Raw genomic sequence first — 25,263 nt, 5'->3', positions numbered from 1 at the left:
CAGACAAATGCTTGCAAATACCATTGGCTAGGTGGCTGTTCCCTTGGTGGTGGAAAACGGCATTTAAAGTCCTTTTCATGTTTTCGTAGCAGGCAAAATACAGGGCATGGGCCGGCCCTGCGCCCATCATCATCACGTTGAGGCCTCGCAAGGGTCTCCAGAAGCCTTCAGTCCGTATGATTTTCTTGAGGGCTCCGTAGACACTTGTGTAATGGGCTTTGGGATCTGGATTCAAACTCTGCATTCGTGTCTGGGGGAGGGTGAGAAAAGAAAAGAGTGGGGTTAATGAGGCTGGTCAGGAGGGAAAGGAAGACCCAGGGAGAGAGTGAGAAAAAAACAGGCCATTTTTATAGATTCACAGGATTTCTGGGTGAAGAAAACTTTTATTCTTCTCCTTTCTGGAGTAATCCCCCATCCCTACACACACACACACACACACACACGTTCACATGGATTTCATTATGCCCAGCAAAGGCGGTAAAAGATGAGGGGCAGGATTTGGAGTAGGAACACCTGCCCGGCCACTGGCAAGCTGTGTGACTTCTGATGAATCCCTTAACCTCTCTGGGCCTCGGGATTTGGCACCAGAGACCAGTTTCCACGGATCGGGGGTAGAGGGGTGGGGGGGATGGTTTCGGGATGATTCAAGGGCATCACATTTACTGTGCACTTTGTTTCTATTATTATTACATTGTAATATATAATGAAAGAATTATACAACTCACCATAATGCAGACTCAGTGGGAGCCCTGAGCTTGTTTTCCTGTAACTTGATGGTCTCATCTGGGGGTGATGAGACCGCCTCGGCTCCACCTCAGATCATCAGGCATTAGATTCTCATAAGGAGCGTGCAACCTAGATCCCTCACATGTGCAGTTCACACATAGAGGATCGCGCTCTTATGAGAATCTAATGCCACTGCTTATCTGACAGGAGGCGGAGCTCAGGCGGCAATGCGAGCGATGGGAAGTGGCTGTAAATACAGATGGAACTTCACTCACTCACCTGCTGCTCACCTCCTGCTGTGTGGCCCAGGGGGTGGGGACCCCTGAAATAGAAGCATCATTATTATCCAGGGGTTCCCACTCCGGTTCTAAAGTCTTCTGTGCCCTCACTTATCTGAGACCTCTGTGTTGTGAAAGCTCCATTCAGCCCCAACCATAAATCTCCTTGGAATCCTCCATCCCCCACCCCCTCATCTCCTGTAAATACTTTTTACATTTCATCTATACAAGTTAGCACTGAAATATATGGTCTTGTTCTTAATTTCTTCCTATGTATAGTCTTGCCCCCTGGAGGCAAAGACCAACTTTCCCCATCTCTGTCATCCCCATCACACTCCCCAGGCACTTGAGTAGGTGTGAAGGTGGATTTTATATGCCAACAACCCGGCAAGGCCACGGTACCCATGCCGGCTCCAATTATGGCCAAACACTAGTCTACATGTTGCTGTGAACGCATTTTATAGATGAGATTACCATTTAAAGTCAGTAGACTTTGAGTAAAGCAGACTACCCTCCACTGTGTGGGTGGGCCTCGTCTAATCAGGTGAAGGCCTGAAGAGGAAAAAAAACTAGTGTCCCCCGAGGAAGAAAGAATTCTGCCTCCAGTCTTTGGTTGTAACATCAACTCTTCCCTGGGTCTCCAGCTGGCCTGGCCTGCAGATTTTGTACTTGCCAGTCTCCACAATCATGTGAACCAATTCTCTCTCTCTCTCTCTCTCTCTCTCACACACACACACACACACACACACACACACACACAAACATATACACATTATTGGCTCTGTTTCTCTGAAGAGCCCTGACCAGTACAGTAGATAAGAAATATTTGTGGGTAAAAGTACCACACTGGCTCAGTCCTGCAAAAGCAGCATTCCCTCCTCCACTCCCCTCCACCCAACACACACACAGTCTAGATCAGAGGGTCTCCAAACTTTGGTAGGAATACCCTTTTACCTCTAAACAAGACCATAAAGAAACTAATATATAAAATAAAAGAGCTTCTCTGACTGGAAATGGGACAAAAAGTTCTGTGCCCTCCTCTCACTCCTCAAGGCAGAAATCCCCCCCCACCAGGAACCCCAGGGCTCAGAGGAACAGCATGAAAACCAAATTAGTGGTGGTTTTCAGACTTAGGATTTTACCGGTTAGTAAAACCACACAGAAAATGGGCACACCGTTGGCAAATTTTCACTTTGCCAAGAAAGGACATAAAAATAATAACAATATAAGCAACAAGCACCACTGCCCTTTATTATAATCATCATTTCGTAAAAGAAAGAACTTTTTTTTATTTTTTGGCCCTGCGGTGCGGCACACGGAATCTTAGTTCCTTGACCAGGGATCGAACCCATGCCTCCTGAAGTGGAAACGTGGAGCCTTAACCACTGGACCACCAGGGAAGTCCCAGGACACCTTTAATGCTTTAAAAAAAAAAAAAAAAAGTAAAGACTACTTCTGACTATAAAATTGGTTTTTAAGTTCAATTTAGCTTTGTTAAGTACTACTTTCCCCTCTTTTCTTCTACCACAGACTGGTGAAAATGCCCCCTGACTCAGCCAGAGGAAGCCGCCAGACACTTGGGTCCCACATTCCCAGGGGGGAATGGACAGGATCAGTGTCCCTGTACCTTTTTGCTTAAGTGTTTTCTATTCTAACCCGTTTCAAAAGGATTTTAGGCAACTTGATAATGCAGGACACATTATAAGCAAACAAGACCAAAGGAAGAAGTGGGTGAGTGTGCCAAGCAGGAAGGTCGCTGACTCATGGCTACAAAACCTGTGCTTTGCTTGTAAGTGTACTGCTGGCCAGAGAAAATAAAGTATACGAAATGCAAAGTGCTCCCTTTGGAAGAGGCAAAACTGGTGCTCCAGGGACGGCAGAGGTTCTCTAGCACTAAATTCTAACGGATATTTGAAATTGCTCAAGCTTTAGAGCAAATGAAGCTTCATATTTCGCCTGGCTTTTTCTTATCACTGCCCCTGATAAAAATCAGGAGCCTGACGCAGGAGGTGGTACAACCAGGTGGCCCAGAAGGCAAGTTCTGCTATCAGACAGAACTGATTCCATCACTTATGGTGTGACCCTGGACAAGGCAGTTAACCTCTCTAAGCTTCAGCTTCCTCTTTTGAGAGAAGGAGTGAGAAAATTAAATGTCTATTACTATCCTTACGGTTAATAACAATAAAGGATTCATCAAGAGGCTAAGTAATACGGTTCTAGTACATGGCCTTCCAGACCGTTCTAAGTTCTGTGGAGCAGGGGCTGTGTCTGTCTGAGTCACAGCACATCTCCAATGCCTATTATAGTGTCTAACTCACAGTGAGGGACCAATAAATATTTGTTGAATGAATGGATACGCAAACAAACACACGTGCAACTTAGGATACCGACTAGGGTGAAGCGGTACTATGTCCCTTATTCACCTCCCCTAAATATAAGCATGCTTTCCTGGAATTACCTGTCCCTCCCAGCACCCTTTATATCTAGAGCTTTCCTTATTGATGAAAAGTTCACATTTGGCTGCATTTCTCAAGCCCAGAGTGTGAGTCTCTGAGCCACAAGAGGAGCAGAGGCACCCTGTCCCTGGGGGCCTACCTGGGGCCTGTCACTAAGAAGTGGCTCCTGCCAGGCCCATTCCCGGAGGAGAGACCCGCCTTGGGGAAGGTCTGCAGCAGCTGCCTGTGCTGCCTCCTCCCGGTTTCTGGCCTGGGGTGGCAAGACCAGCCTATGGAGGACAGCCTTCCTCGGTCCCAGCAGCCCCTTGCAAGCAGGGGTGTGGCAGTGCAAGAAAACACACAGGACTGGAGTGAGGGGCTGAGACACTGGATCCTGGCCCTCACTGGCTCTGACAGGGCCAAGCGGCCTTGGCCATGGCATCTCACCTCTCTGGTCCCCAGTGCCCTCAACTGTAAAGTAAAGGGGAGGATCAAAACAGCGCTAATTATCAGAATCACTCGGGAGATGCCTAAAAATACCTGTCTGGGCACCACCCCAACACATATGGATTCAAAACTTTTTTTTTAATTGAAGTATAGTTGATTTACAATGTCATATTAGTTTCAGGTGTACAGCAAGGTGATTCAGTTCTCTCTCTATATATACACACACATACACACATATATGTATATATGTGTGTATGTATGTGTGTATCTATATCAATATATATATATATTCTTTTTCAGATTCTTTTCCCTTACAGAGAAAAGAATTTTATTTTCCTTATTATAAAATATTGGGTGTAGTTCCCTGCGTTATACAGGAGGTCCCTGTTGGTTACCTATTTTATACACGGTAGTGTGCATATGTTACTCCCAAACTCTTAATTTACCCCACCTTTCCCCTTTGGTAACCGTAACTTTTCTATGTCTGTGGGTCTATTACTGTTTTGTAAATAAGTTCATTGGTATCTTTTGTTAAAAATTATTAGATTTCACATATAAGTGATATCATATGATTATCTGTCTTTCTCTGTCTGGCTTAGTTTTTTTTTTTAATTCCCCAGATGACCCTGATCTTCACTCACACTTGCAGAGAACTGCTAAATAAAGGCCCCTTCTAGGCCCCAACGCTTTCTAATGACGTCCTTCACCCGGCCTCGGCAGTAATCGATTCACCTTTGGTCACTTGAGGAGTGGTGAGGGCTGGCTGGGAGGGTGGTGTATGCGGAGAGGCAAAGGCAGGGAGTAGTGGGCACACGGTGCCAAGGCTTTAGAGCCGGCCAGGCTGACATCGCTGGTCTGCATCATCTCAGCTCTGGGACCTCAAGCAGGTTCCTTAATCTTGGGGTATGGGAAAATCCCCCAGAGAGCTGTTGGCAGACTGAGTGAGGTAACTTCAGGAAATGCCTGGCTTGGAGTGCAGTCAACGATAATCGTCCCCCCACCTACCTGCCCACTATATACGTGAAGGCACAGAGGGCGGGGGGCGGAGGGCACGGGTGGTCTCTGCCTTACAAAGCTGCTCATGTCAGCCGGCTCACGGAGACTTACAAGGGAAATTTGGGGTTGATTTCTCACCTCCCCCCCTCTTTATATGAGGGGTGAGGCAGTTGGAATAAATAAATTTTGAACCAAAATAGATCATCCTATGGAAAAGGACAGCTGGACTTCAGTGGACTTCTCTGTCCTCGGGGAGGTGGGCTACTCAGTGGCAAGCCATATTCAATGACCCACGCCCGGAACAGAAGCAAGTGGTCCATGAGCGCTGAGGACCCAGGAAGCCCCCTCTCAGCCCACGTCAACCACCACGGCCAGGCTTGGGGCCAGCGGCTCCTTGGTCCTGCAGCACCTTCATTTCTCCAATCTGCCTGCAGGGGGCACCCACTCAGGGTCGGGAGCCAGGAGACCAACAGGAAATAAACAAGGAAAGTACGAAGTAAGAGGAGAATGATACGGATTGTCAGAAGGAGCTCAGAAAAGGGAGCAGGAGTGACCCATCTGTACCATCACGTGAGGTCATGAAAGCATCCTCAGAAGGGAGCCTGAGAGAAGCTGAAGGTGGGCAGGTGAGGGTGAGGCTGCAGGGACCAGGGCTGGAGAGCAGATAATCAATACAGTCTCTTGTTTTTCTTTTTCTGTGACACTGCCCATAAAATGTACAACTGAGGGCTGGGCATTTTCTATCTACCTGTGGACTAGAGAAGGAGAAAAAGTTAGGGGTGAGTGGGAACCACCCAAGTGTCCATCGATAGATGGATAAGCAGAATGTGGTCCACCCGCACAGTGGAATATTATTCACCTTAAAAGAGAAGGAAATTCTGACTTGTGCTATGACGTGGGTGAACCCTGAGGACATGACGCTAAGTGAAATAAGCCAATCACAGAAAGACAAATAGTGTATGATTCCACTTATATGAGGTCCTAGAGACCTCTAATTCATAGAGACAGAAAGGAGAATGATGGTCGCCAGGAGCTGGGGGGAGCGGATATGGGGAGTTATTGTTTAAAGGGTAGGATTTGGGGTTTGCAAGATGTAGAGTTCTGGGACTTCCCTGGCGGTCCAGTGGTTAAGACTCTGTGCTTCCACTGCAGGGGGCACAACCCCTGGGCCTGGTCAGGGAACTAAAATCCTGTAAGCCACGCGGCCACAAAAAATTTTTAAAATTAAAAAAAAAAAAAGATGTAGAGTTTTGTGGATGGATGGTGGTGATGGTAGCACAACAATATAAACATACTTAACGCCACTTAACAGGACATTTAAAAATGGTTAAGATGGTACATTTGATGTGATGTGTATTTTACCACAATTGAAAAAAAAAAGGTGTGAGGGTGGAGAGAAGGAAAAGAAAATGAATGAATGAAGATGCACAGAGAAAGAGCAGAAATTAAAATAAAATAAAATAAAAAAACAAGAAAACGGAGACAGAATTTCACCAACTGCCATTTATGTCCTGAGTTTCAGTTCCTACCTAGCTGTCCAGCTCCCATGTTTATAATAAATTCCCATTCTTTGCATTTTAATTCTCCCCTCTTGGAAATTCATAATGCACATTAGCACAATAAAGACCCTGGGAAGTCCTTCAGGAAAGCAGACTGTTGAGCTTTGTTTCAAGGCACTTCTTCAAGGTTTGTCTTTGGCAATGGAAGCCTCGTCTCACTGAATAATCGGTTACACCTTGCAGAACTCACTTGAGAAAACACGGCTGCAGCCAATGGCACGGACCCTGGAAGCAGGAAGTGCAGAGATCAGCTCTAGGAGTCAGAGGGACCCCCGGGGCAGCCCCTGCAGAGCATGGGCAGCAGGGAACAGCCTGGAAGACTAGGCCTGGTGGGGGGCCGTGCGGGGCACAAATGAGCAGGACAAGCCCTGTGTGGCACGTGATGGAGCCTTTTACTCCACATCAACTCGCATAGCTGCCGTTGTTCTCAAAGGGACGGGATGGAGGATGGTGCATGGGCCCCAAGATCAGGAGACCTGGGTCTCTGGCCTGGTTCTGCCACTCACTGCATCACCTAAGCAATCCCCCCCCACCCCACCCTACCCCCCCACCCCCAGCTCTAGAACAGTAATTCTACAGGAGGGATCCAAATTTTATTTTATTTTTTTTAACATCTTTATTGGAGTATAATTGCTTTACAACGGTGTGTTAGTTTCTGCTTTATAACAAAGTGAATCAGTTATGCATATACATATGTTCCCATATCTCTTCCCTCTTGCATCTCCCTCCCACCCTCCCTATCCCACCCCTCTAGGTGGTCACAAAGCACCAAGCTGATCTCCCTGTGCTATGCGGTTGCTTCCCATTAGCTATCTATTTTACATTTGGTAGTGTATATATGTCCATGCCACTCTCTCACTCCGTCACAGCTTACCCTTCCCCCTCCCCATATCCTCAAGTCCATTCTCTAGTAGGTCTGTGTCTTTATTCCCATCTTATCACTAGGTTCTTCATGACCTTTTTTTTTTTTTCCTTAGATTCCATATATCTGTGTTAGCATACGGTATTTGTTTTTCTCTTTCTGACTTACTTCACTTTGTATGACAGACTCTAACTCCATCCACCTCACTTAAACCAGCTCCATCAACTGCCAGCAAGACCAGAATGGAGGGGTCAAGCCCCTTCCTCAAATTCTCCCCTAAGAAGACAAAACAGGACAAGCCTACCTTGTAGGCCTATACTCTCTCTTTCTTTTTCTCTTTTTTTTTTTGCCACGCCTGCAGTGGAAGCACAGAGTCTCAACCACTAGACCACCAGGGAAGTCCTGGCCTGTTCTCTCGCACTGAGAGGGCGGGGAGGGAGTGGAAAATGTGTGTTCCGCCCCAGGTAAGCTCGAAGGATCGTATAACAGGAGCTGCAAGGGCTGGGCAGAGAGCACATCTAGCTTATTAGCACCCGCCTTTTCTGCTGGGAAACTGGAGCCCAGAATGGAAAAGGGACTTGCCCAAGGGCACATGGATAAGGAGTCAAGGATCTGGGCCCACCAGAAAGAAGAGGGCAAGCTGAGTCTGGCAGGGAGTCCTCGGACCTCCCCGGGGATCCCGCAGAGGCCAAGCCAGCCTGGCCCCAGCCGCTGCAGCGTCACTTGGCCACTGTCCTCCCACCTGACCTGGACACGGCTGGGGATTCCCAATCTTTCCTTCCGAATTTCTCAAAAATAAAAACCATGTAATAAGATAAAAAAAAACAAACAAACTTCCCAGGACAAGTGGCACTTTCAAGACCAGAAAAAGATAATGTGAAATCTACTCATCCATCCATTCAAATGCATTTGCCACTCTCCTCCCCTGAGGCAGGTGTGATGGGGAGGGAGACAGGGAGGGGCGTGCACGGGGCTCCCAGTTCACGGTGTGAATGAACAAACATCACAGCACGATGGGCTGACACGGCTCCCACAGAGGGACCAAGGCTGCGCTGCAGAAGGTCGCCCAGGAATCTCTGCTCCAGCCTTCCTCCCAGAGAAAGGAAATAAGGTTCAAGCACCGAGAAAGTGCTAGGAAGATGCCAAACAATGTTAGCATCTGCCGCCCAGTGGCTGCTTCAGAATTAGAAGTCAAGTTGCTGAGTTTAATTCCCTCCCATCTGCCAACTGTTTCCCAGGAGCACGGACATCACTAAGTTGAATCACAGTAAGATGCCTAGGCTGGACTGCAGGGCCTGCCCCCAGCCCCCTCCCTATTTTCCAAACCCCATCACCACCCACCCATGCGTGCCTCCCCTGGCAGCCCATCCACGGCACCGTGTGCAGCTGCACCGGGGTCTGTCTGCGACGATGCTGCAGCTCCCGTGCAAAGCCGCCCAGAGGAGACACGGCCGCCCAAGAGCCGGTGCACACGCAGGCCAGGAGGGAGAGGCTTTTCTTGGCACAGTGCTTTGCGGGGAAAGGATCGCCTTCCGGAGCAAAGCCACAGGCCTCATCGAGGGCTTGGAAAGCCCTCATCGCACCTTCCAGAATCCTTAGGAGGGACACGCAACAGACGAAGCAACCCAAACCACATCAAGGGAGCCAACGCACAGTAAAACTTTCAGCACTCTATGTTCAAAACGGCCAGCGTCCTGACTCAGACAGAACTTGCATCCTCGTCGTGCTCATGACGGGGGATGGACTCCTGATGGTGCTTCCAACAATCACGCCCTGGCCCTTTGAAAGCACGTGCAGGAATCATGAAAAATGAGGCACGAGGCCAGCATCCAGCATCCACCCCCGCACCACATTAACCAGGAACGGAGCAATGCAGAAAATCCCCCACGGGGAACCGGGCCGTTCGCAGCACTCCGAGGCACATCAAAGTGTATTCCCAGGTTCAAAATTCCAAATCGTGTCTTTTTACATCTCCCAAGTTGGCAAAAGTATATCCATAAGGAGAATATACTGTGTCTCTGATTTTTAATCAAAGGGAAAATTTAGGAGCCAGCAAGAGAAAATGAGTCCTCAAAAGCAGTCCCTGCCTCTCCCCGCCCGCAAAAAAGGGGGGTCTGTTGGGAGAATGACTGTACATCAGGAGCAGGCAGTGGGGTGGTGCAGGGAGGACCAGGCATTTGCATTCTGAAAGCCCCTGTTGAGGACCCCCTATATGAAAGCAGCCAAAGGGCCAGATCTTGGAAAACCAGGCAGAAAAGGTGAACAGAAAAGAGATGAGAGGGGTGGGAACACACCTCCAGCTAAATCAGGCCTGCGTCAATGTCCCTGCCTCGCCTACAGGAAGCCCCAGACCTCCCAGGGTTTTCAGGTGGCCCCGATGTTGGGGGAGGGTGGGAGGAAGTGGGTTCACACATGGGAGAGCAAACCTTCAAGCCCGCTCTGCCTTTTCACTTATTTCCCATGGGGTCCAATGTTCACAAAAGTCACATTTGCTCTTCTCATCAGACCAGCCACCCTCAGACGTTCCTGATTACCTGCTGCCTCTGTGGTCTTGGGCCTGGACTGCAAAGGATCCCTGCCATCTGTCATTCACGCTCTCCGGACGCAATCCTGAAACCTTCAGGCCCATTAACGGTGTGCTTAGGGGGCATTGCTATTTCTAGGGACAAAAGGACTAAGTGATGACATCATTTATATGTGGAATCTAAGAAATAGTACAAATGAATTTATTTGCAAAACAGAAACAGACTCACAGACATAGAAAACAAACTTATGGTTACCAAAGGGGAAAGGGGAAAAGAGGGATAAATAAGCAGTATGGGATTAACAGATACACACTACTATATATCAAATAGATAAACAACAAGGACCTACTGTATAGCCCAGGGAACTATATTCAATATCTTGTAATAACCTATATAATGGAAAAGAATCTGAAAAAATATATATAAATATGTATATATATTGCTGTACACCTGAAACTAACACAATATTGTATTGTAAATCAACTATACTTCAATTTTTTTTTTTTTTTTAAAAAAAGGACTAAGTGAAGAGCTTCCACGATGTATTCAGTAGAAAACACATATTCCACCAAGACAACCCAAACCAAGTTCCTCGGCCTCCCAGGGAAGAAGCCACAGCACCAAACACCACTTCTCCTGGACACAGGCCACAGACCCCAGAGCATATCCAACCCAGAAAGGGTGGCAGAAGAGGGCCATTTGAGCTGCACCTGGAAAGGGGGACGGTATTTCAATTGGCAAGAAATGGAGCTGTCATTACAGTCCCTTCCACACTATTTCACTTTTTGACTAGGTGCACGCGTGACTTTGATTGAAAAAAAAAAGCAAACAGAGCAGAGAAAGGAAGAGAACATTTGGGCTGAGGAGGATGTGAATGTGCTGGTGGGTCTGGGAAACGGAGGAGGGTCTGGCTGGAGGGCGTGTGTGCAGGGGATGCGGTAAGGTGTGGATGGAGAGGGAGGGCGGCTGAACTCCAGGAGGCCCTGTCTGAATAGGTTGCTAAGGTGTTTGGAATTTACTTTACAGTCAAGTGTTCTCCATGGTTACGCCCACACTTGACAAAGCAGCTACAAGTAAGCAAGACGGTAAGCAAGAAGGCTGGGATCTCCTGCATCTGGGAGGAGGGACCAGGCCTGTGCAACAGAAGCCCTCCCCATGGGGTCCCATTGCGGGCCGGCGGCTCGCTCCCAAGCTGCAAGGTCACTGTAACAGCACAGCCACGGAGTCTGCCTTCCCACCCACAGGCAGCAGCTCACGGCCTCGCCTGTGGCTCCAAGGATGCCATTCCCACATTCCTTTATCACAGGAGCCAAACCTGCTCACTCCTCCCCTTCTCTAGAAAATTCTATAGCAGGAGGGAGGGATGAAAGAGTCTGTACCTGGCTCAGGCCCCAGGTACCTAGGACACACTCAGAGTACCTGGTTGGTGGCCCGCCCAAAGGATTAAATTATCTCTGCTCTACAGGTGGGCAGATTCCCAAGATTCCAGGTAACAGGGTTGGAATGTCATGGGTGGGATTGGCGACCTCACTGGGAGACAGAGAGGGCGGGGAGAGCATGGGTGGAGGGGAAGCCTGGACCACTGGTCACTCTGACCCACCTTGCTTGGCTCCAGTAAGACGAGCCAGGGCTGGACTCCTATGTTCAAGCCCCACGTCTGGCATGAAGGACTACGTGGCCTTAGGCAAATGGCCTTACTTCTCTGAGCCCCAATGCCAATACTCACAAAAGAAATGTAATAAATAAATAAATATAATAAAATATTTATAATAATAATGTATTATATATAATATAATGAATAAAATAATTATAATAAACAGTTAGAGAGCAGCTAACTATCCGCATTTTACAAACAAGGAAACTGAGGCACCAGGGGATAAGCAACTTGCCCCAAGGTCACAGAGTACAGACAGGACCGGAAGCCACAAGGTCTGGCTCCAGGACTGCGCCCTTAACCACCAGGCTACAGGACCTCTCATGAAAAGGTAGACTGGAAGGGTCACCTATGACCTCCAGCTTCTCCCTGGTCTCTGATGTGCCCTGCTTCTATGACTGTGCCAAGTCACGTGTACACCACCTCCTGTGCCGGACCTTTTAAAGAGGGAGTAGCCCTGATGCGTCAAAGTCACCTTAGCCCTGATGCGTCAAAGTCACCTAAGTCCTTGCTGCTTAAGTCCATGCAGGTCCTGGGGAGGGGGCGGGGGTGTCGATGTCCAGGTGGTACTTAGAGGCAGTCGGAGACCCGTCCCCTGGAGGTCACACAGCATCACTGTTTCCCAACTCTGGCCGTCAGCCTGGACGCTGGGCTCAAACAGAGCTGGGCAATAGAACCCGGTTCAATACCAACCCATGTCTGTCTGTCCTGGAAAAGAGCTTGAACCACTTGCCCACCCAGGTTGTGGGCAGGAAGGGCATCCTGACCAACGAAAACCCCCGGCACTCCATCAGTATGCAAAGGCTGAGACTGAATACTCCAATGGTCAGGCAGCTTTCAAGGCAGAATTTCACTCACCTGGCCTCCCCGGGGCCTCCCCTGACTCAGCAGCTTTGCCTATGGCATTGGCTTAAAAACACCCCACCTACAAGTAAGGACAAGACGTCAGAGGCAGAACTGGAGAAACACCTCACTCTCCAAAGTGTTCTGTTTTCCTGGCATCTGGGGAAACTCGCTGAAGCATCACAGAACCGCATTGAAGAACAAGCTTAATACGAGGGTCCACACGGAAGCGCCCAGGGAACACACGAGGTCCCCCACCCCAGAGCACCAGCGCATCTCCTGCATGCATGAGAAGCAGACTCCCAACAGCCTTGCTCCCTACTTCAGCAGTCCAAGCTCCAGCAACATCTGTTTTGTTTTGCATGGGGTGGAGGGGCTCCTCCTCCCTCTGGGCTTCTGTTTGATTTCAGAGTTTTCCCACCCATCCAGCCCTCCCCCAACTCTGCTTGGCTGATGAGGAAACCGCTGTATGACTTGCCCAAGCTCCCAGAGTTAGTCACCGCTGCACTAAGACTGGACAGCACTCCGACTCCCGGACCCCGCCCACTTGACCATCCTTCAACCGTACTTTGCCAAAACTCCCAATCATGGAATCGCAAAGAAACCTCATTCAGTCACCCACCCACCCAATGCTCAGACAGTCCCTGGGGTTTGAAGTTCATCCATTCACTCAACCATCCCATACTGAGCTCCTACAACATGCCAGACGCCGTTATTAGGACCTGGGGACACAAAGATGGCCCCGTCCTCAACCACGTCACTATTTTTGAGCTGTACACATTAGGTTACTAAAATTCTCTGCCCTTCAGTTCCCTCATCAGTGAAAACCCCTACCTCACGTGCTTCCTGCGATGAATAAGTGAGAAAACACAAGCACATCGACCACCTAGCACCGTAGAGGAGGTGCTCGGTAAATGTTAGCATCACTGCAATATTTTGTAGAAGGGCTCCAGCAAGTATGACCCCTAAACTACCACCTGTGTTCATACAAATCGCTTTGAAATATCATGAAGAACTACCACCAAAACTAGCTTAATCTTGCCTAGAAGGTGACGGTATTTTTCCCTGCTTGCTCATAAATGGCTGTTTGGCACAAAGGATCTCATTACAGGTTTGGACTGAATCATTAGACTACAGAATAGGATAGGCCATAAACCACACAACAGAGCTCAGGGTCCTGGGAGGAAGGGACAGGAATGGAACCTCTACTCCAATCCCCTCCGACCAGAAAGAGGCTGGACAAACCGGAGGCGGCCCTCCAGTTTCCAGTGGACTCCAGACCCACGACAGTCAGCTGAACAGGCTCTGGGGCCTCACTTGACGTAAAGCCCAGCTCTGCGGCTTCCTCTCGCGCACCTTTGCACCTTCCGCGAAATACTTAATCTCTCCCAGCCTGCTTCCTTACCTGGAAATGGGGCTCATCATAGCAGCCGCCTCCTAGCCTCTGTGACGATTAAAGGAAATAATGAATGCAAAGCCCTTTGCCTTGGGTCTGGCATCCAGCTGCTGGTGCTTCTATTAATTCTTTTTATGAGGGTGAGGGGGAGATAAATAGTAAATTCCTAGGAAGATGTCATGTCATTTTATTCTAATTCCTTCGTAAGACGCTCATTTCCTTGAGGACGATGCCCCCAGGATCCACCCTGGTTGGCAGCAAGGCCCCTGCAATCACTGCATATTTGGACTAGACGACCTGAGTGATTGTCAGGACTGCCCAGCAGCCCTTTAGTTCGCTGACCCCCTTAACAGAAGAGAAACTGAGGCCCAGGGAGGTGAGGGATCTGCACAAAACAGCCCCTGAGGGTCTCCATCCCTCCCACCCACCCCACTTCCACAGTCACCTTTCTCTGCACCCCATTTCTAAATGAATGGAGCCGGCTGCTTACATTAATCCTGATTATGTAACCATCAGGGGAGCTAGAGAGGTGGGGGGAAAATCTAGTGTCAGTTTACACTGGTGCAAAGGGTCCAGATGACAGCGCTGCAGAAAGTTCACTAAGAGCTCAGGGCACTTCTGGAGACCTTTACCTGGTGCTTAAGTCCAGGGCTAGGGCCAGGCAGAGCCATTGAGTGCCAAGGTTCCCTGAAACGGCCGATTGGCACCCATTCCCGTGCAGTCACCACAGGGGTAGTGAAGGCCCTCCCCAGCTCTCAGGGACCCACCACCCTCGGAACTGCAGGGAAACAGCCAGCTGGAGCCAAACGGAGCTACAGGCCCGGGCACAGGGCACCCTACATGGGGTCTGCTCCCTCTCCCGCATTCCACCTGTGGATGTGGGCCGGCTCTCAGGTCCCTTGGATTCTGGGGATAAATCCAAGTGTGTCTCACTTTCCCAAACGGGGAATCTGGGGGATCCCCCCAAGATGTGCACCTAAATGTGAGCATGACAGAACAGAGAAAGCCCTGTTCCAAGCGTCAGAAGACCTCAACTCCCATCCAGCTTGGCTACCAAATCCCTGAGGAAGTCCTAGCAATCGGTTTGCCTAGCTGGGCATCAACATGAATTTCCACCAGCAGGTAAACCGAGAGGTGGAAGGTTTCCTGCGTTTTGTTCACCCGTCTATTACAATTGCAAATATTTGTCCAATGAATAAATGGAGTTAATAGATTATCTCTAAGGAGGCCCTTGTTGGCCTCTAACATTCTAAATCTATAAAACCAGTAAAGAGTCTTTTAAAAAACAAAACGTGTGGGAGAGGAGTGTTTTATTTGGGGGGGGAGATAAATCGACATTACTAAGTATTAGGACTACCCGCAGCTTAAAAACACCTGTATTAAAAAAAAAAAAAAAAAAAAGACTTCCAGCAGAGATTAGAACCCTTGTGTGTTGCTGGTATGCATGTAAAATGGTGCAGCCCCTATGGAAAACAGTACGGAAGTTCCAAAAAAAATTAAAAATAGAATTATTACACGATCCAGCAATCCCACTGCTGGGTATACATCCAAAAGAATTGAAAGCAGAGTCCCAAAGAGATATCTGTACACCCATGTTCACAGCAGCATTCGTCACGATAGCCAAGGGGTGGAAGCAACCCAAGTGTCTATCCATGGATGAATGAATAAACAAAAGGTGCTATTATCCATGTAACGGAATATTATTCAGCCTCAACAAGGAAGGAAATTCTGACACATGCTACAACATGGACGAACCTTGAAGACATTAAGCTAAGTGAAATAAGCCGATCACAAAAAGACAAATACTGTATGATTCCACTTACATGAGGTATCTGAAATAGTCAAATGCAAAGTGACAGAAAGTAGAATGGTGGTTGCTAGGGGACTGGGGACAATGGGGAGATGCTGTTTAATGGGGACAGAGTTTCAGTTTGCAAAGATGAGAAAAGTTCTGGAGATGGATGGTGGTGACGGTTGTATTATACAATAATGTCGATATACCACACTACCGAACTTTACACTGAAAAAAGGGTAAGATGGCAAGTTTTATGTTATGTGTATTTTAACCACAATTCTTAAACAATCCTCAATCTAATCAACAGCTCACTCCATATGCATTTCTGAAATCATAGTCTGAAATCCTGTCACAATTCAATGGTTCCCTGAGGTTTCTTTGCACAGCTGGGAGAGCAATTTTTGTTTTTCTTGTCTGTTTTTGGTGAAGGCGACCAGAGGCTCAAACGCACAGCATAATCGCCTGGACACAGCAACATCCCTGGCTCCAGGGCCTGCCTTGGAAGGAAGTACCTGGAAGTTCAGCCCAGGGGCTCTTGGACGGAAGGCAAAGCTTTGACGTAAGGCAGAAGGGCTTAAGATGCAGAGCTGGGACGCTCACCCTTTTCCACATGCTGGCCCCCGGCCCCAGTGATGCAGTGTGTCCCTGTCTAATACACCCTTGGCCTGTGTCAGCCCAAAAGAGATCATGCCAGGAAGCAGTACCCCACCTGCTCAGGCGTGGAGGTAGCTGTCGAAAACCAGCCAAACGTTTGTATGTGAGAGACTGGGTGACGATGCCGGTGTTTCCAAGGCCCTACCTTGCCATCAGAGCCAGGGAGCTGAGGGTGACAGCTCTCCTGGATCCACCCTGGACAGGCTCAGGGAGCCAGGCACCTCGCAAGTCCCGTGCACGGTTCCCAAGTCAAGTGCGGTCCTGCCAGCTTCTGCAAGACTGGCTTCCACGCCCTCCAGAGAAGCCACACCTTCTAAAGCAAGCCCCACTATTAGCCTGTTATCCACAGGAAAAAAAGCCTTTTCAAAGCTGCCCTGTCACCAGCCTTCTCTGGCTCATTCCTCTACTTATAATTTTATCAGGTGATACGTCTGCATGCCTGTCTCCCATTAAAGTCTGACAGAAACACGAAGGAAGGGGCAGCCTCATCTGTTGTGATCTCAGCGCCCCAGCACTGTGCTTTGACACTCCGTAATGACAGTCAAGGACTCAGAGGTACGCTGCATTTCATCCACAGACGTACACAAAGCAGGCACGTTAAGCCCCAGATGTACTCTCCTCCCCAAACAGCTATCTGCTTACTGAGGATCTATGTCCCACAGTGTGATGCATCTCACATTTTCTGGGGTCTAACACACAGGATAAGAGCCCAGGATATAAGCCCTAGGACAGCCAGGCTCCAGAGTTCAGGGAACACTAGAGGGCTAAGCATGGGCCCTGGGTAAATTTCCCAGATGTTCCCGAAGCCAGATTTCCCACAAATGCTGCTGTCAGATCATCTCCAAAATGCTGGGTGATTTACGTATAGGCGGGGCCAGGTCACAGCTGGAGGGGATGTTCTCCTACTTTCTTCATAGACCAGACAATAACAGAGAAAGATGACAAAATACCAGAAACACCAGGCTTGATGTTCTAAGGGTCTCAGGGGAAAGCCACCAAAGGTAACATCCTGCAGACTCGCCTTTCAGCCTCCAAAATCCACTTGCACGTATACTACAACTTTTTGCGTGTACAAATTATTTCCTAAGTTTTGGGGGAGCTATTTGTAAGTTTCCCTGGCTGCCTAAGAGAATGGCAGGAACCTTCAGTCCTGGGTGAGATTTCATGCCGATGAAAACCCTCATCCTGGAAACAGAGCTCAAGTGTATGATTTAAACCAAAGTCAACTGATGAGAAGGGTTTCCAGGGGGAGAGAGGGAGATGGGTGCCGGGGATGAGAGTGAGTGGCCAGACCGCAGGAGTCTCACGTTGGTAAAACAGGGTCATTCTACCAACAAATTCTCCCTATGACATAAACAGGGTGCTGCTAGGGGCGCTGGGGATGATGGGGCAGGCAGAGAGTCCTTGCCTTAAAGGAGGTTACAGTCTAGTAGGGGAGGGGAAGAGCAAACCAAAACTCATACAAATAGGGACTTCCCTGGTGGTCCAGTGGTGAAAATTCCACGCTTCCAATGCAGGGGGCCTGGGTTCGATCCCTGATCAGGGAACTAGATCCCGCATGCCGCAACTAAGAGCCCACATGTCGCAACTAAAGATCCTGCATGTTGCAACTAAAAAACAAAAAAAAGATCCCGCACGCCTCAATGAAGATCCCACGAAGATCCCATGTGCTGCAACTAAAGACCCGGTGCAGCCAAATAAATAAATAAATATATATATTTTTTTTTTTTAAGTCATACAAATAAAAAATTCCAAACTCTAAATGTCCTGAAGCAAGGGAGAAGGTGAAGATGCTGAGACAGTAAAGGCAGGGGACCTAGTTTAGATTTGGGGCGGGGTTCTGGAAATGACTTTGAAGAAGGGACCGGAAGCCTGGAGGGAGCCACGCAGGTGAAGCACGGGAGAAGGGGGCCACCTGGGGGCACGGGTAGTGGCAGGTGGGATGTGAACAGAGGCCCCGAGAAAGGTGTTGTCATTGCAGCCAGCTGGGTACCAGGAGCACAGCACAGAGCCCATGTGGAGCCCTGAAAAGAGGACAGTCCTTTGACCCTCCATGGGACGTTTCAGTCTCTTTGGTCCTGACCTCAGCACAAGCCACGGGGAGCGATGGGGTTCCCATCACCGTGCGGGGAATGGCTGTAGCAAGTCTCTCAATGTGGCAATGCTGGGTGACCGTGGCCGTGCCGGCTGACCCCTCGATGACTCAGCTTCCTGGTAGTGAGCTCATGAAAGGTCCTTGGCAGGAAGGACTCAGAGAGCTATAAACAGAGCCTTCCAGAAGCATCTGCTACAGGGCTCTCCTTGATTCTAGGGTGGGGCTGTGGCCATCCAGCATTTCTGGAATTGTGTGAATGAATCGTTCGCAGTCTTTCAGTGCTGTAGTTGGAGGTTTCAAGTAATTTAAATAAATGATCATTTCTCGGCAGGTACTCTGGGAAACGGGGGCCCCAAATGGTAGTTGGGCATCTAGCTCTTTTCCTCCTTGGGCATTCTCGCCCTGGGAGAATTCCAGGGCTGGGGGCCGTGGGCAGGGCTGGTCTTCCTAGCTTCCTTCTTCAAGTAGAAGTGCTTGCAAGTCTATAGTGCATTCCAAGTCAAAAGACAGTGCCCAGAGTTATAGAGCCCATGCAAATAAGGAGTAGAAATTTTAGAACTGGAAGCTTCCTAAGAAACCATATAGTTTTAGTTCCATCTTGCCATTCTACAGATGAAGAAACTGAGGCTCAGATTAAGTGAAGTGTTTTCCCAGGGTCACTCAGTTGGTGGGCTTTTGGTCACCAGGAGCTAATTGTAACACCCTGAAATGCAAATTAAATGTTGCTGTGTGTGTTTCCAGAGAAAGGATCCGTTTTGCCTTGTTTCTCCTCATTTCATCCCCTGCCCTCCACGTTCAAGTTCTGGGTTGACAAAGCTTCTTCCTGTCTCTTAAACTCAGAGAGGATCAGAAATCTGTTTCCAACTTAAAAGCAACTTGTAGTAAAAGCCCAGCTTTGTAGTTAACTTTCATTTTTTAGGGTCTGAAAGAGAATTTCAGAAACTTTCTTGTGATTAGATTATCAGAAAATTCAAAAGAACCTTGGAAGAGACATTCACGGGAAGGTTAAAATGAGAATTCTTACCCCAGGTCAGGGGAAGCATCAACTGGCTGGCCCAATCTCAGGCGCCTGTGGAGGGAACAGTGCTAATTCCAAGGATAAACAGAACCACTTACAACTGTACCCACACAGACCCCACTGTGACAAACTGCAGTGTTAACTCCTTCTCTACCTCCTTCTGAAACTTGAAAGACTTTTTTGGAGGCAAAGAAGGAACTAGGAGTCACTCCAATTTGTCCATGTAGTCCTCATTGTTATTCTATTGTTTTTACAATGAAAAGTCATTTCTAAAGCTGATTTAAATCATCTTGCTTTATGTATTTTTAAAAATTGAACTATAGTTGATTTACAACTTTGTGTTAGTTTCAGGTGTACAGCAAAGTGATTCAGATAGATAGATAGATATATATACACACACACAATTCTTTTTTTCAGATTCTTTTCCATTATAGATTATTACAAGATATCGAATATAGTTCCCTGTGCTATATAGTAGGTCCTTGTTGTTTGTCTGTTTTATATACAGCAGTGTGCAGCTGTTAATCCCAAACTCCTAATTTATCCCTCCCCCACCCCCTTTCCCCTTTGGTAACCGTGAGATTGTTTTCTACGTCTATGAGTCTGTTTCTGTTTTGTAAATAAGTTCATTTGTGTCATTTTTTTAGATTCCACATGTAAGTGACATCATATGATATATGTCTTTCTCTGTCTGACTTAATGATGGCGATATTCTCAGTGCTCTAAGGACTAACTATAAATCTTTAGTCATTTTTGAAATAAATTTAACGCTTCACGCTTCCTGGCATAAATACACGTTCATTAATTCAATGATTGTCTGAGAAGCCATGATTTAAGGAAAAACAATTTTTAAACACAATTACACTAAAAGAGAACTCTCCAGTCTCTCTTTCATATTTTAGATTTTTAACCCTTTCACTGACAACTCCTATCCCAACAGGGCATTTTCTATGGCGTAACGTCCACCAGATCAATCCTTCGCTTCTATCCCGACTGTTTCTCCTGGGGAACAGTTCAGCATTGTCTATCGACACTGAAAAAGGCCCACACACGTCCTCCTTCAAAACACCCAGAAGATTTAGTAACAAAGACCTCCTGTGCCAGGGGAATCCGCAGACACAGAAAGGGAGGGCTGGCCTTGGGGTCGGTTGGTTCTTGCCCATGTCCACTGGACCAGCGTTTTGGAGAAACAGGACTCAGTTTTTAGAAGCTGTGAGATCCAGGAGCTTCTGTCTAAACCTGAACTAGTTCAGGCACCAGGAGGAAAACCCTCAAGAGCCCAGCTTCCAGCCTTTATCAGAATCACTGGAGGTTGACGGATAAGCCCCGGGAACTGAACCCTCTGCATTTATAGGAGGATCCACCGGACAGAGAAGGGCTCAAAGGAAAGAGAGGGCAGGGAAAAAATGTCCAGCTATTCAGCTGCCTTTAAAAAGCGACAAGGAATGAGACAGGAATCTGAGTGTCAAGAACAGGGGGCCCTGTATGGGGCTCCAGGTCAACCCCTGTCCTTCAGAAAGCAAAGTGGTCACCTACACTGTTTGTCATGTCTCTCAGGTCACCCTACAAACTGTGACCTGGGCCGAAAAGGTTACTCAGGCAAACCCTAAACCTCGACAAGTCACGTGACTATTTAATTTTTAGCCACTTGTCCGGCCGCTGCTCCAGCTGGCATTTGCCAGTCATGTCGCCCATCAATTACGAACCAATTATGAGCAGAAATGCCTTTGACGTGACAGCTTTCCTCCCTTCTTGTGTGTTTTCACCCTCCTCTGGTCCTCAGCTCTGCAGTGAAAGTTCTCATCCAGGGACGAGGCTGGGCTTCCTGGATGCCACCAGGCAGTCACTCGGAGGCCAAACGGTGGATTAAAACTTCAGAACAGGGTGGGGAGAGAAGAAGAATTTCAGAATGCGGGGCAGGTCCCACGTGGAGGCCCCAGTGCGACCCCAAACCACAGAAACTTTCTCAGCTGATCCTGTGATCAGAAGACTCAGAGCAGAAGCCCAAAACCAGAGTGTCAGGGGAGGGGTACAGGTGTCCTGCTGATGGCCGGGCACCTTGGGGACAGGCCATGACATTCTAGGGGACAGGGGATCGTTCAGCCCTGTTCTAACATCTACTTCTCCTTCAGTCTAGATACAGATATGCTGAGACATTATTTCTTCGAGGGGCCCTTTCCTGACTGCTCCTGAGGTTCGCCTTCCATGAGAAGAGGCTCATCGCCCCCTCCGGAAATGACTCATTGATAGCTCTGTCCTCCTGGCAGACAGGGGACTCTGCTGTGGGGCGACCTCGGAGGTGTCGAGCCCCCCAGCTCCCAGTGCCCAGCACGTGTGGTCACACCCACATGCTCCCACGCCTGAATTAATTTAGTTATTCAGTGAAGTCCAGGGGATGAAGCTGCACTTTTACAAATGCCTTTTAACTCTTTCTCGGTAGAGATGTTTCTATGAATCATGCTAATGCAAGGCAACATTTAGCAAACAAGCCGTGGAAACAGGGACTGAGGAAGGAGACTTGGTTCTATAGTCAATGACACACCCCAGGTTCGTCCTTCCACCCTCACACTCATGTACACACACACCAGCGTTCTCTTTCCTTTAGAAAGGTTTCCCGGGACTTCCCCGGCAGCCCAGTGGGTAAGACTCCGCACTCCCAGTGCAGGGGGCCTGGGTTCGATCCCTGGTCGGGGAACTAAATCCTGCATGCCACAACTAAGAGTCTGCACGCTGCAACTAAAAGATCCAGCATGCCACAAGGAAGATCCTGTGTGCCTCAAGGAAGAGACGGTGCAGCATGAATGAATGAATGAATGAATGACCCCGTTTCTCCACTCTGACTTCTTAGATCTGATCATCTGCCAACCACCCAATCCTTTAATCCAGGCTGCAGACAGCCCCAGGACACCCATGGGACCGCCTCTATTCCAGGGGAGCAGAGTACCCCGCTGCAAGCCAGAGGCAGGGCCCTGCATGTTCCCATCCCCAGCAAGCCAGCCAGCAAGCTTCCTGCAGGCTGCCAGCGCCCACTCTCCACCTCCACCTTCCACACTGGCTGCCAGGCCCAGGGCAAAGCAATGAGCAAGCAAAACCCTCCGTGTCGGCAGTGCGAGGAAAGGAGGACCAGGGACCCCGAGACAAAGGCATCTGTGTCCTACCTCTTTCCCCTCTTACTTTTCATGGTCAGTGGCCATGAACAGCCAAGGCAAACAGAGATGGGAGGGACCAAGGTAGGTAAGAGCATCAGCAGATACACAGAGACACACTTCAGGATGACCAGCCACCTTCCTTGGTCCCCAGCCTCACATGCCTGCCACTCAAAGAGGCAGACTCACCTGAAAAGTGAAATGGAGCCTCTAAGGTGATAACCCCACGGAGATGAACGGGGCCCTCACTCCCTGAAGTCGGCCTTAATCACTGGCCTTAATCATGGTAGCCAGCCGTATGCGGCCCCGCTCGTCACTGGTCCTACATCATCAATTTTAAATGTATTTCTGAGCACGCCCCAGAGTCTAATTGGCTCTTCGTCATTACCCAGCTAAAGAGGCGGCAGCAGCCGGCCACCCTGGTCTTTATTCAACAGATGGGAGACACTGTGTGTAAGGAGAGAGGTTAAGTGCCCAAGGCCATGCAGCTGTAGCAAATCCTGCAGTGGCTGGAACCAGAGCCTGTATTTTCCATTCCAACGAGCTAACCCTACCCCTTTAACAGGATCCCAGTTTGATAATAAATACCACAACCTGGCACCTGCAGAGAGCTTTATACTTTTCAAATGGTATAAAGGTTTGTTCACTGCAAACCGGGCTGTATTTTCTTACTAGATGTATTAAGTAGACCTGAAACAGAGGCACGACAGGCATTGTTACTCTGCCCTATTTAAGATGAGAAAACTGCAGCCCTAGCAGACCGAGGAACTATGAGGCAGTGCTCTTCCCAACAAGTCATTTTCCGGCTGTGTTCTGGAAAGGAATACTCAGGCCAGTCCAAATTCAAATTACTATATTGAGTCCAACGTTGGCACACTGCTGAAATGAGAGCTGCAACTTGCTCCAGAGAGAGAAGCCAGACAGAGCCAAAAATATCCTATGGCAATAACCATTTGTCATCATCCGCTTGCCCTGCATACTAGAGTAGTTGACCCAGGAACTCCTACCTATACGTTAGAGCCCCGTGTTCCATGCCACACTTTTGATTTCCTGCTGGTGCTCCCTCAACTCCAATTCCTCCCTCCCAAGAATGCAGCTGAGGCCCCATCATCTCCTCTCAGAACCCAGCTCAAGGGCTCTGCCATTATTAACATCTGAGTCTGCACCCCAGCACCTCACTTGCTTGCTCCTACCTGATTCCTTTCCTCAACTCTGGTACAGCAGAAAGAGGCCCAAGTTTCAGGGCATATTATTGTTCTGAAGCTCAGTTTTCTCATCTATGAAATGGGAAACTGCACATGCCTTTTCCTATCTTCAAAGGAGAGCTAAGAGGACCAAGGGACAGAATATAGGTTGAAACAATACAAAAATACTGCAATATACAATTACAATAGCAACATACAAGCACAACCAGGCATTCAAGAAATAACACTTTCAGAAATGATATTACGAGCTAATATTAAGGGAGTGCTTTCCATGTCCCTGACGCTATTCTTAACATTCTAGGTGTATCATAATTAATTCTCATAGCAACATGCTGAGGTGCATACTATTTTATCCCCATTTCACAGATGAGAAAAATAAGGCACAGAGTTTTCAGTAACTTGTCCAGGCACCAGCCTAGGGAGTCTAGCCCCAGAGCCCGTGCTGTTAACTTGAACGGCTCTTAATCATTAAGCATATTGCCTCTGATACGATCTGTCATTAGCTGGGCCTGTCAAGGTTTACAAAAGCCGCCCGCAAACATGATCCCACCTGAGCTTCTCAACAGCCCTGTCAAGTAGGTAAACAGATGATATTAGTCTAGGTGACTAATAACAGTCTATGAGACAAGGAGACACTGGCCCAGAGAAATAACTCGTCCAGGTTTCAAAGCTGGTGAATGGCAGGACTGAGACTTAAATTCATGGGCCAGCCCCACCCCCTCCTAGTTCAGTGCCCTTTCTAGGGGCTTCAACACCAGCACCAGTCTGACAGACACGCCCCTCTTCCCAGCCCCTGCCCAAGGCAGCATCTCCAGGGAACAAAGGCTGTCGCTACAATGAGAGATCCATCAGGGGCTTTTGCCACCAGACCTCAGGTACCGTGGCTTTCTGGGTCTCTCGCAGGATGTGTGTGACGGATCTGGAGGCTGGGGGCCTCAGAGGACGTCCTCTCCATGACACGAAGCGGCAGTCCCTCCACCTGATCCACGGTGGCCAGACATTTCCTAAACCTGTTATGCAACTCTTGCTTCAACCAAGCTGCTGCTGGGATTTCTCTCTATTTCAACATGTTTTGTTTTCTCTTCAGAGAGAAAGCACGAATGTGAAACCAAAACACCTCTTAGTGACCAGACAACGGCCCTTCCCGGCAGTCTGGGATTACTGGGAGGGTACAGCGAGGGGGTTCTCAAAGGTACCTTCTGTGAGCCAATTTCAGCTTCCAGAATGACTAACAACCGCAGGGGTGAGGAAGAGGATGGTGGGGGGTGGGTGGGCAAGGAGGAACAGTACAACTGAGGGCCAGTGTCTCCCACGGGGACAGGAGCCAATGCAAGAATGCCAGGCAAAGACACCCCAGTGACACTCCCCATCTGGCTCCAGACCTTCAAGATGGCAGCCTGAGCCCTCCAGACGCCACACCCCAGCCCTCATGCCCATCTGAAAGCAAATATCAAGTTGGGCCATTCATCTCCTCAAAGGCAGCCAGCTGGTCCCATCACCTAAGCTCAGGGTCTAATTATAGGGAGCAAGCTCTGGAAATAGGGGTCAGGACTTATTTTTGTTGCCCGGGGTAGGAGGGGCCCTCAGTTAAGTGTGGAATGAATGAAGTGGGTGGCCAGATGAATTAAT

General features: G+C 48.7%; 1 protein-coding gene across 2 annotated transcripts in view; it reads right to left on the bottom strand.

Moving 5' to 3' along the window:
* Positions 1-25,263, bottom strand: part of SLC25A37 (solute carrier family 25 member 37) — a 42,709-nt gene that overhangs the window by 7,681 nt on the left and 9,765 nt on the right. The window contains exons 1-2 of one of the 2 annotated variants that reach the window (XM_082470126.1): positions 1,006-1,701; positions 22-250 (exon numbers count right to left, since the gene is read on the bottom strand). In XM_082470126.1, the coding sequence (XP_082326252.1) occupies positions 22-244 (223 nt within the window). In that variant the 5' untranslated portion in view covers positions 245-250; positions 1,006-1,701. Of the gene's footprint in view, positions 1-21; positions 251-1,005; positions 1,702-25,263 lie in introns of those variants that run through there. The other variant, XM_082470125.1, reaches the window with a different exon arrangement.

This window comes from Balaenoptera physalus, assembly GCF_965194825.1.
Source record: "Balaenoptera physalus genome assembly, chromosome: 7".
Classification (NCBI taxonomy): Eukaryota; Metazoa; Chordata; class Mammalia; order Artiodactyla; family Balaenopteridae; genus Balaenoptera; species Balaenoptera physalus.
This window is presented reverse-complemented; position numbering and strand designations above follow the sequence as displayed.